The sequence below is a fragment of the Pteropus medius genome, unplaced genomic scaffold (assembly GCF_902729225.1).
Source record: "Pteropus medius unplaced genomic scaffold, Ma_sr-lr_union100, whole genome shotgun sequence".
Classification (NCBI taxonomy): domain Eukaryota; kingdom Metazoa; phylum Chordata; class Mammalia; order Chiroptera; family Pteropodidae; genus Pteropus; species Pteropus medius.
In genome coordinates this window covers 230389-242648 of record NW_024340851.1, presented here as the reverse complement: position 1 = coordinate 242648, position 12260 = coordinate 230389, and the positions used below count along the sequence as shown (strand labels likewise).

Below are 12260 nucleotides of genomic sequence, written 5' to 3'. Positions count from 1 at the left end.
CACGCAATCATAATCTTCAACCAGGTGTAGTGTATTGGGTGGAATTTTGGAATAATGAAGATAAGAGTATCTGACTTCTAGTTCTATCTTTTCTAACAACTGTCTGGAATCTTGGGCAGTGACTTTACTCTTTGCCAAAACTTTCTGATCTCTAAAATAGAAGGATTGAGGTGAAGGGAAATAAGAGGTTCAGACTTCAGGTATAAAACAAGTCATGGGGATGTGGTGTACTACATAGGGAATATAGTCAATAATATTGTGATAGCGTTGCACAGTGTTAGGTGGTTGCTGGACTTAGTCATGGTTATCACTTCTTTAGGTATATAAAGGTTGAATAACTATGGTGTACACCTGAAACTAATACAATATTCTGTGTTAGCTATATTTTAATAAAAAAAATTTTAAAATGCATTTAAAAAAGATGGGGGAAAGTACACTAAAATGGTAATAGTAAAAGTAAATAAACAAATAAAATGAAAGGATTGGATGAAATTTTCTCTGATTAATTCTAACACCAGACATCTAAGATAGATGTGATGGTTTTACTAAGGAGCACTATATTAACCATCCATTTATTCCTAACAGTAAACTCTAATATTAAGAAAATCTGTCATTTTTGTGTCATGGTTTTGTAAGGAATTAACTTTGAGTTAGTAAATGCTGTGGAGACAGCTGTTACTCTAGCTCAGGTTTATATCTTGCTGGTGCTGATAGGTTTTTCTGTTTCAAAGATCAGTGTTCTTATAATTGACAGGAGAATGTTTTTTATTAAGTAGAATGAACAGTTTTATTTTGCACATTTGAATAGTACTTAATCATGGATACAAAGATTCATATGCTGCTTACATGTAAATTTAGTTTTTGATTAAATATATAAATTATGTTATGGGGTCCAGAATGGAATGGTAAGGGCATACATTTAATTCATCAGGGATTTTATATAGTACATGGTCTCAGTGAGATTATGAAAGCATTTAAAAATTTAAAAACTGCTTTCATTCCTCTTCACTTCTTTATGCTACTGTTTTCCTGTAAAATATGAGGCCTAAAATGTTATTAAAAGGCTAATAATATTTAAAACATGCTATATCCTAATATAACTTAATTTCATATTTAGCCACCAAATAAGAGTGTCATTATTAAGGTATGATAATTTTTTGTGTTAGAGCTTGTCAATATATAAACATCATTTTCATCTTTTAAGTTACTTTGTCACATCTCTCTGTAACTGGCAAGTATTTTATTGGAGGGTGTCCTAGTTCCATCTTGTGTTTGTGATTAAAAAATACAACTCTGTTGAATACTTTTGAGAAGAATTAAATTTTATCTGGAGCATGTTTTTCTTTATACTCAGTTTAATGTACTTTAATAAAATATACCATTAATAACTTGTTTCATATCCAAAGAGGTTACCTAATACCCATAGGTTGTCTAATGATGGAGATACAAATATCTTCTTGAAAATTTTGTGTAGGCAATGTATTTGAGCATATTTGAGTATGCACTAAGGAGCTTTTAGAAATTTGTTTGCAAGTCATGATTAAGTCTTGGAATTATTTTACCAATTTCACATTTTTGAGTAGGATGTACTTTGGTAGGTTAGCATATTGTAATTGTGTGTAAATTTGTACACAATTGTGTAATTGTATATAAATTGTGTATAAATTTCATATGCTTTGGTTTTTAGCAGTATTATAATTCACTTTCAGTGTTGATGTTATGGAGAGGTAAATAGTGTATTAATACAAATGCTTAATTGGATGCAATAAATTTCTGTAAAACTTTTTTCTTGTTTAAGCATTTAATTTTAATTATGATGTATCTTTTCATGAGAGTTGAAAGAATTTGTTAGAATTAAGATATGTAGGCTAGTTCGTAGTCAAAGAAGTTTTGATAGTTCTGAAATTGAGGCAATAAATATTTTATAATTTCAAAATACTTATATATGAATACTTATATATGAATTTGTATTTGTTTGAAAGTTTTGCAACAGACTTCACTGTTGTTATTTTTTCTATTTTAAAACTAGGACTGCTTTTGAAGTCATTAAAAAGACTTAGCTGTGTCCTGAATATTCTAGTAGGTGTGAATAAATAAGTTCCTGTTATTTTAGCATACCATTATGTAATATCATTCATATTTGAAAGTTCATGTATGCTGTTGTGAGATAGAGCAGTCTGATTTGTAAATTAATTTATATAATTGCATTTATTTAATAAACAGACTATAGGTTGATTGACAGTTTTAACTTTTATTACTTTTTTTGGTTGAGCTTTTTAGAAAAAGTATAAATAGTAGATTAACTTTATTATTGAAATTTCTATAACTGAGAAATCACTTCATATTTTATAGCATAGATTCTATGTACTTTTTGAAAGGGAGAATGTAATAATACCAAACATTTTGTTAGGTTATTTACATTAAACACAATTTTAAAGTCAGTTATTTGAATGTGCCATTATGTTAATGTTACCTTTTGAATACCTGTTAGTTTTATTTTAAATTGGTTCTTTCATTGAAAAGACATTTATCCACATAATTTTTAATTATGGTTGTAATTCTACAATTAGGCTGGCATTGAAAATGCATTATGATTCTTTAATGTTTTCAATATAAATTGAGATATTTTGACTGAATATTTTCTAATAATGTCCTATATATTTTTTAATACCCGCACTATCAATTAGCCTCAGTAACAAGATGGTAGTGTGTTCAAGTTTAACAGTGTTAGTGTTGAGGATCATTAAAGCAGGCTTGTCTTTAGAGATTGCATACTAAACGATCCTTGAAGAATCTATTCCCCCTGAAAAAATTAGTTTTGGAATATTCTTTATTTGTATTTTTTAGAGGGTGTGAAAAATATTTAAAACTGAGATTTTTAGAGACAAAAAAACAGATTGCTAGATTTTTTTTCTAAATATGCTTTTTTTTTTTTAACCTCAATTTTGACTAAAAGCTGAGATTTTTATATGGATACCCTCCCTTGCCACATCCACACATCCATACATATATTTACTTTATAGTTGAAGAATGCTTAATTGGATCTATTAATACTCCATAGTTTTCCTCATCATTTCTCAGGGGGGCTAAATAATTTTTTTCATAGAAGCAAAATTTGATGTGGAGATTGCTTAAAGGAATTGCCCTTTATTAATAGAAGTTTTACTTAATTATAGTGGGACTACACCATAGCGTTAAAATTTTCCAATTATTTTGTAATTTGGTAATACTTTGCTTTTCAAACTGGGAAATATGCAAATGATTGCTTTTTCCCTTAGCTTGGTGTGGGTATTCTGATGAAGGGTCTGTACTGTTAATCCAGCTGGATATTTTGGGAACTGATTGATTCTTGGATTTTGTTCATACTAATGAAGATATTTACTGTTTGTTTACCTGATTTCAATAAAGCTTTAATGGCATGAGTGTATCTCAGGTCCCTTCAACATATGACTTTCACTTGGTTTACATTTTAAACACTTTTCCAAATGTTCTTCTATATGTGTCTTTATCTATTTTCTATATAAATTAGCTAATTCTGGAATAGAATTTTTCTGTGAAAATTTTTTCTTTATGGTTGTCCTGTTTGGTTAGCAAAATTGCTTTGGTTCTTTATGTGCTTGAAATACAAAGATAACATTTTAAATGAAGCATTTCACTTGTTTTTATATTTCAGTAAGGATTTTAAATGTCAGTTTTTAGGTAATTCTCAGTTTTGTTTTTGTTTTTGTTTCTGTTTTTGTCTTTATAGCACAGGTAAGTATTTAAAGTCATTTAAGTATAATACAGGTGTCCAACCAGTAGATAAGATCTGTTTGTAGATACCTAAACTGGTTGCAGTTGCTACCAGCTTTCTTTATGCTGGAATTCTCAGCAAGGAAAGAAATATGGTCAGTATTGGTGATCTCTCTGCTTTCCTTTCCTGTTCTGTGATATTGAGACTTTCAGAAAATGAGAAATCTCCCCCCCCCATACCCTGCCGCAAAGTGTGGAATTTCTGTTAGCAAAAATAATTCATTTTTTATACTTCATATATGCCCCTTTTGTCTTTAAATTTGAAATTTAAAAATAAAAATGAGATGAGTAAGTCGTTTTTACTTTTCAAGTATAAAAAATTAAACTAGTTCTTTAATATGATCAGATTTTCTAAATGTATGTCAATGTTGTTAATAAATTATTTCTTATTAAAATTTCCTCTAAAACTGGCTTCGATTTTTTTCATAAAAATCACAATATACATTTTGTAATTTGACATAAATTGTTAATAAACTGTGGTTAATGTACAACTTTTATTTTTCTATTCCTATGATTTTTTTAAAAAAAATTTATTTGGTACTAATTTTCTTGGTACTCTCACTGAAAAGAAAACATTGCTATTTTTTGTTAACTGCAAACATTTTGTAGGACATATGACTAAAAAATATGTTTCAAAACGTTGTTTAACTTTTTTATTTTCATCATTATTTCATGAATTCCACCATTTTTTGGGTACAGATTAGTATGACATAGTCATATTTTTTATAGAAAGGTTCATATTAAGATACTGATTTTGAACCAAAGAGTTAAAAAAGTACTAATACAGATTTTGAAGATGAGGAATTCCATAGTAATTCTATGAAGTGTTTAATTTTAATTTTTTATTCTTAATCCTGAAGTACATAACATTTGATAAAACAAAAGCCTTACTCTATTAGATAGATATGTGTTCACCACCCTGTTCTCATGAAAAATATTCTACATTCTTTGGCTGTGGTCATTTGAATTGTTTTATGTATCACTCATTAAATATATTGTTATCTTTTAGCACTACATATACTTAGACAGTTGTTTTGTATCTCTAAAGGGCATATATTTAATCTCGTAGTCTTATTCAGAATTCTGGTTTTTTTTTTTAACTAATTGTCCTCATGATATTGTGCACAAAATATAAAAACACAGTTAAAAAGTTGTCACTTTTGTATAAGGATTCACAGTATTTTGACCTTCAAAAAATGTATTTTTTATTTAGGAGTTTTCTTCAAATTTGTTTTCAGATCTTCTTAAAATATAAAACAGTAGATGGAGAATATATCTGAGATGTCCTATCAGTGCACTTTAGAGATGGAGCATACTGGACTAATGTTTAGAAGACTCTTTTTTATTTTTAATCTTTCAAAATCAAAGCTTGAATTCTTTCATTTCTAAATACATATATTGGAATCAGTGAAATACAGAAAACTTTAGGAATGTTACTATAGTATATTTGCCCAAGCACTCATTAGGACAGAGGTAGTGAATGAGTAGAGAGTATAGCACTGACACAGTAAAATTAATAACAGATTGGTACTCAGAATCTTAGGTGCTACTTCTGGCTTTTCTACTAACTAGCTTTGTTCCTTTGGCCAAATCATTTCCCCTCTCTATGCTTGTTTCCTCATTTGTAGAATGACAGAATTGGACTCTTAAGGTCTCTTCTTCTAGTTCTAACAGTTGCTTTTCTAATGGCTGTTGCTCTAAAGCTCCCTCTTCAAGAGACCTTGAATTTTGGATCTGCCTATCAGCAAGAGATGGTTTATTTTATTTTCCTGTTTGACATTACTCATTTCCTTTCTAGATAGGATCAGAATTACTAAAGGCGGCTTCTCTCTCTCCTCCCTCTCTCTCTCTCACATCACACACACTACTCCACTTGACATACACTTCCTCACACAGACACACACACTCTTATTGCTTGTCCTTGCATTGTTGGGCTCATTCCTTATTTTTGCTATCTTTCAGTAGATGAAGGTGTAATAAGGCATTATCTTGGTATTCATTATGTGATTTAGAAGACTTAGCTTGTTTGGTTTTGGGATTCTATTATCTCATGCACCAGTTCCGATCATTGTTTGTGGGTTTTTACCCTCCTTCCCATGTTGTTTTGCTTTCTCCTCCTCTTCCTTCCCTCCCTTTTAGGAATGGAGGAGTGGCTCCATTACTTCAGGCTCTTCCCGGGTTTTCTGCCACAGAGTGGCACAGCCTGTGCCTGTAATGCTTCTGATAGAGTCGTGACTGCTTTTGGATGCTATACCTGCCCCAAGATGTAATATTGAGCATTGAGATTCCAGGGGCAGTACCTTGTTGTCTGGATGATTTTCTCAGAAACGTCCTGGAAAGCCTCAAGAAAGGAAACTTCAGAACAATCAACTAGGGATCATAACTATATATCCATCACATGCATACCAGCACGGGTCCAACTGAGGCCTCCAAAATGATGCTTTGCCAGCCTCAGCTGGTTCTCAAGTGATGATGTCCTTGAAGTCTCTGTGGCCCATGACTCAAGAGTTAAGGTAGTGGAGTTTCCCTTAAAGCATCTCACAGCAGGCTTTGTAGATGGGACACATCACACCTCAACATGTTTGCTGACAACTGAAGTTGAAGATCAGCCTCAGCCCTTAGATCCTTCTAATTAGGTTCTAACTTTGAGGTACAGGTTATATGATAGGCTGGGTTTATGATACAATGGGCCTTTGACATTACATTCTTGAGCCATTAGTTATAATTTACGCAAATTGATTTTTTATCCTTTTCACGAATTAGTGTAAATGACTATACGTTAGGTTTTCCTGTGGACAAAAGGTGTTGGAGGGCAAATCTGAAACATCTTAGTGAGGTAAAGCATAGGGAGTCTCTATAATTCTATATGTAACTATCAATTTGGAGAAAAATGACCATTCTTTGAAGTTTGTAATTTCTTTTCTGCTTCTAAAGTGACTGTTCTGTATATTATGGTCTTACAGAAGGTTGTTGATAAATTGTGTAATTCTTCAGTGTGTCTAATTCTTCAGTTTAATTCTTCAGATCTCATTTCATTTCCCATGATTTATTATGTGATTTATTAGTCGATATAGAATTGTATCTTATCTCATGTATATCATATTTCTTAGTTCACGACAATCAATACTCAATACTTGAGTATGAATTAGGTAGTTTTACATATTTTGACCTCCTGTTTAGTAGACATATTCTTAGGAGTCTAGAGTTTGAAATAAGAAAAATTATGTAGTTTCTTACAATTAAAAATTGAGTCTTTATAGGTAACATGGCACTTAAGACTTTTTTGAGCTTTTAAATACGAACTGAAATCAGGCGATTGAATTACTAACCTTTATAGTAAATTAATAATTGTATTTTTGTGTCTATTATTGTACCACTACCCAAATGGTGATATAAGATCTTGTAACTGCAAGTGAACTATGTTTTTCTATTTGTAATTTAATATCCAACACTTTACATTGTGTGCGCACACATACATACTCACGTGCATTATTTATTTCATATTATTTCATAACAGTGGTTTTGCCTAAATGGGTTTGAGAAAAGTTTTTGTCAATGGGAAATGACAGTGTAGTATGGTATATATTAAAGATGATTTAGAGAATTTTTCCAGAAATAGGCTTTTATTAAATTTAACAGACCACCTTTTATTCTGAAACTGTTTCCTAATTTGTGGAGGGTGTGTTGTAATATTATTTTATGAAATGATGAAAGTAAGTAATATTTGGGTTTAAATTTTTTTTCTTTGCAAAATGAAAAGTTGGAAATTCTGTGTTAGTCTCCATTTTTAAAAAGTTATCTGTGTGCAATCCAAGTCAGCAAACCACGAGAACAACTTTGGTAACTCGACTGCAGTAAATTTAAACTTGAAGTGATCTAATCTCCACTTTATTGAAATGCAAATGAGATCAGAAACCTTCAGAAATGCAAACTAATCTGTGGTTTCTTTTAGCATTGGTAACTCTGTGTTATCTAAATATTTATGATCCCACTGTTAAGGGAGAGGGGAGCACCACAAGCCATATAATAAGCATTTGTAGAAGTGATTACCTATTTTTGCTTCACTCTGTTTAGGTGCCATTGCCATATATCTTTGAATATAAATAGTAATGAACGTTCTACTTTTCAAATAAAATTAAGAAGGCATTAACACATGAACATCTCCTACTATTGAATGAATGAATTCTTGACTGAAATATGAGTGAGCGCATGTTAAGAAATATAAAGAGGAGTTTCAAATCCAAAAATAACAAAAGATCATAATTCTAGCTGCAATTTTTAGCCTGAGCTAGAGGATCAGTCAGATTGCAGAGAACCTGTTTATCCTATAGAAGTTAATTCATGGAAAACTGAGAATCATGCCTCCTTCCTTTTGTACCTTTCTATTAGGCATTCCTTTGTTACTGTGATTTATGAATTTGTATTGAAAGGACACTCAACACTACAAAACACCTTGTCTTGAACAAAAGTTGCATGATTGCTTTTGTATTTTAAGATGTCTTCCTTAGTGTAAACATGGAAATTTATTAGGAATACATTTTAACATAAGATGGTATTAATGAAAGAAGTACTTATGCTTTTAGCAGTTGATTTTTCATTAGTAAGTTGGTCTTTGAGGAGCATCTTGAAAAATTTCTATATGAGTGTGTGGCTACTGCACTGTCTACTTTTTTGGAAAGTGAAAACTCATTTAGGTTATTTGTGTTCTTTTATGGTGTATGTAACTAATAGCACTTCTGTATTTAGTGTGTGCTTTTATTTAGTTAAAAGAATTTAAGAAGCAAATTGAAATTTAAGGGCCAAAAAATATTATCCCCAGTTTGAGGCACTGTTTCGTATTAAAGTGGTTTATTATATACTGATTTTCTAAGAATATGTTTTGCTGTTGAATAAATCCTTTAATGTGGAGTCTTGTCTTGGAATGCCATTTGAGTAAGTAAATTTACTATCGTGTGGGCCTGTCTGTTATTGAAGTTATTGTATGATGGCAGTAGAGCAAGTATAGGATTGGAAAGTTATCCAACATGCAGTTGCAATTGGTCAAAACAGTAGAACTGTCCCTCAGACTGTTCAGCATATTGCAGAATTACATAGAATTGGGAAAATATCAGTGCTGAGAGCATTTTCAAAAGTTTTAGTTGGTAGCTTAGGTTAAGACATAGTTTTGGTAGTCTTTTATTTACAATATAAAATCTATTGACATGCTTCTCTCTCTTTTGAAACAGAATTGTGTTTGTTGTTAATTTGTTACACTTCACCACCAAATATATAGTTTTTTATTGTCTTTTTACGCTCAAGAATTGCCAAGAAGATGCTATTAGAAGAAATTAAAGCCAATCTTTCTTCTGATGAGGATGGATCTTCAGATGATGAACCAGAAGAAGGGAAAAAAAGAACTGGAAAACACAATGAAGAAAACCTAGGAGCTGAGGGTGAGCTCCTTAAAGAAAAGTATAGGATGCCATAATTTGATTATTTGACCAGTTTAGTCTTTGAAGACTATCTGATCATGAAATTTCTTAATACATGCATTTAAAGTTTATTAAAATGCTAAAAACTTTATTACCTTTGTTCTTTTTGAGTATCTGGTAATCTATATGTTTTGTCAGTTACTGCCAATAAACATGATTTTTAAAGCAAATATTTTTTTACTTTTTAAAAATTCTACAAATATATATTGATGATATTTAATCAATATTTAACAATAGCAATAGATCAAGTCTGATGTATGAGATTGCCTGGTATCACCAATGATACCCAGGTAAGTGCACAGCTCTGATCTTTTCCATAAATCATGATAATTATTAACAAATTAGTTTTACAAAACATTTTAAAGGCAAAAAGGCTGAAAGTGTTACTGATTTATTTTCTTCATTTAGAAGCAAAAAATCAAGTCAATTCTGAATCAGATTCAGATTCTGAAGAATCTAAGAAGCCAAGATACAGACATAGGCTTTTGAGACACAAACTGACTATGAGTGATGGAGAATCTGGAGAAGAAAAAAAGATGAAGCCTAAAGAGCACAAAGAAGCCAAAAGCAGAAATAGAAGAAAGGGTAAGATATTTTAATTTTGAATGTAAGGAACATACTGGTTTTATAAATTAATAGTAATGAAATTTAAGTATATCTGCTATAACAGTTGACCAACTAGTAAATATTAGCACACTGGCAACAGTTGTTCTCTTACATGAGAGTGAAATAAAAATTGTAGAGTGGGAAGATAACCTGGAAACTTGAGAGATGACACACGAATATTTGTAAGCTTTAGTACTCACACACATTTAGATTAAAAAGATAAATACGACAACAAATAAAGGCTATGTAGAAAATATAGGCTTGCTTATAACTGCAGGAAGGAATAATGCTTTCCTAAGGAAAGATAGACGACGTAATTAGTTTGTGTAAATTTATGGAAGCTTATGTGTAAAACTTATATGTAGTCAGATTAAATTTTTATTACATTAAAGATCTGAATCCTTCTGCATTGAGTACGTACATGTTTCCAGCATCGTGGTAAACATTGACGATACAAAAATGAATAATAACAAGATCATTGTCTTGTATGGTGGTTTTCTCCTTGGCTTTGCATGCAGATCACTTGGGAGTTTTTAGAATATACCTATGGCAGGGCTACACCCCAAGCCAATTATAGCACAATCGGTGGTGCTGGGACCTAGGTCTTCATATGTTTTAAAAGCGTCTCTGATGTGATTCTGGTAAGTAACCAGGTTTGGCAGTTATTGGTTTAATAAGAATTATTGATACTACTAATATAAGAAATTATAGCACCATGAGAGATGTCTTATATAACAGAGGTACTGTATAGCATGACACAAAGGAGGATTTCTTTAGCTTCTTGGGGTTTGGGAGGTTATCCCCAGAGAAGACTTCATAAAGATGAGTTTCACCCAGTAGACCAAGTTGTAAATGGGGAGCAGGTAGATGTGTTGTGAAGATTTATAATGCAAAACAGGGAGAAAAAATTTTAAAAGCCTCTGCATGATGTTTGGTAAATGGTGGAGGGTGCAATTAATATGGTAGGGCTGGACTATAGGAGAGAGTAGGGAAAGGAGCAACAGGAAATGAGGCTGGGCCAATAAGACAGAGGAGATACTGGAGACCCTTGTAAGCCTGTATTTCTCAAACTGGAGTACTTGGCTATGGACTCATGGGTACATCTCTTTGGTGTGTTCATTTTATTTGAGAGGTGGAGAAGAGCATTTTTATATTAAGTAATCATGTGTATAATGAGCAATTAAATGTGAAATTTGCTTAAGAATTTTGGCTAACAAAAAGTTCAAAGAAAATTTTTTGCTTCTTAGGGCCAAATGCTGAAGATTTTACTATCCAACTCCTGGAGGGCTGATTAACTCTTCTTTGCCACTAGGAATAGGAAAGCATTTTTGGAAGTGACTGAGAAGTACAAGGCTCTATAGGTTGGAGAGCCATTGAAAGGTTTTTTTTTAATGTTTTTAATTTTAAAAAGTATTTAATTTTATTTTTTATATCATAACTATTGAGATATGTAAGCTAATTCTTTTTAGTATATTTACAGAAGAGTGCTACCACTTAAAAAAATTTTTTTTAAGGTATACTATACATACAGAGAAGTATGTGTTTCATAAGTGAATAACTTGATGAGCACATATGGCATCTAGATAAAGGCACAGGATGTTCATTGCTGTCACTCAAGAATCACAACCTCAGTACAACCACTCATTTTTCCCATTGAAAGGTTTTAACCAAGGATGTAATATGATCAGATTAGTTGCCTGTTATTCTGTGAGACTGAAGGCTTTGAATGTGTTTGGAGGATATGGCTGTAGTTGATGCCAAATGGTGGTTGTTGGAGATGAGAGTTGATTTGAATTATACAGGAATCATTAGGCCTTATTAGCTGCTATAAAGAGAAAAGTCTAGGATGATTGTCGGGTCTTTGAAGTTGTTATGGTATATTTTTAATACCACAAAAATAGTTGAGATTGCCCAGTGGAGCTGTAATGTTGAGCAAATGGAGGACAAAGAAAAAAAACCTTGGAGTCCTGAACATTTAAAGGTCTGTTGAGCAGCAGTTGCCCATTAAAGAGGAGGAGGAAGTTCCTCACCCCCACCTCCCCACATACATACACTTTATATGTCATGGACATTTTATATTAATAAATAGTGGTACATCGTTTTGTGAATGTTTATCATTTCTTTACAGCATGACTAAAAGCTTGTCTTTCAGATTCTATCAAGGAATTGAACTATTTAGCAAGTTACATAATCCAATGGATCTTCAGTAAAAGGAGAAATATTCATTTTGTCTTTGAGGCTTAGCTTAGGATATAGATTCCTTTAGTAGGCACAATTACATTCAAAATACTTTATTAAAACCCAGGTTTTCTATGACTTATGTTTTTATTGTTCTTTTCTGTGGGTAATTTATAACCGTAGTGGATTTTGTTTATTTATATAGGAGGGGAT

The 12260-nt window shown here is 31.7% G+C and overlaps 1 protein-coding gene across 13 annotated transcripts in view; it reads left to right on the top strand.

Annotated features, from left to right (window-relative positions):
- The window catches only part of ATRX (ATRX chromatin remodeler), a 261805-nt gene that overhangs the window by 92823 nt on the left and 156722 nt on the right, over positions 1-12260 (top strand). For all 13 annotated transcript variants that reach the window (XM_039849234.1, XM_039849215.1, XM_039849209.1 and 10 more), the window contains 2 exons: positions 9091-9224; positions 9672-9848. In XM_039849234.1, the coding sequence (XP_039705168.1) occupies positions 9091-9224; positions 9672-9848 (311 nt within the window). The remainder of the gene's footprint in view (positions 1-9090; positions 9225-9671; positions 9849-12260) is intronic.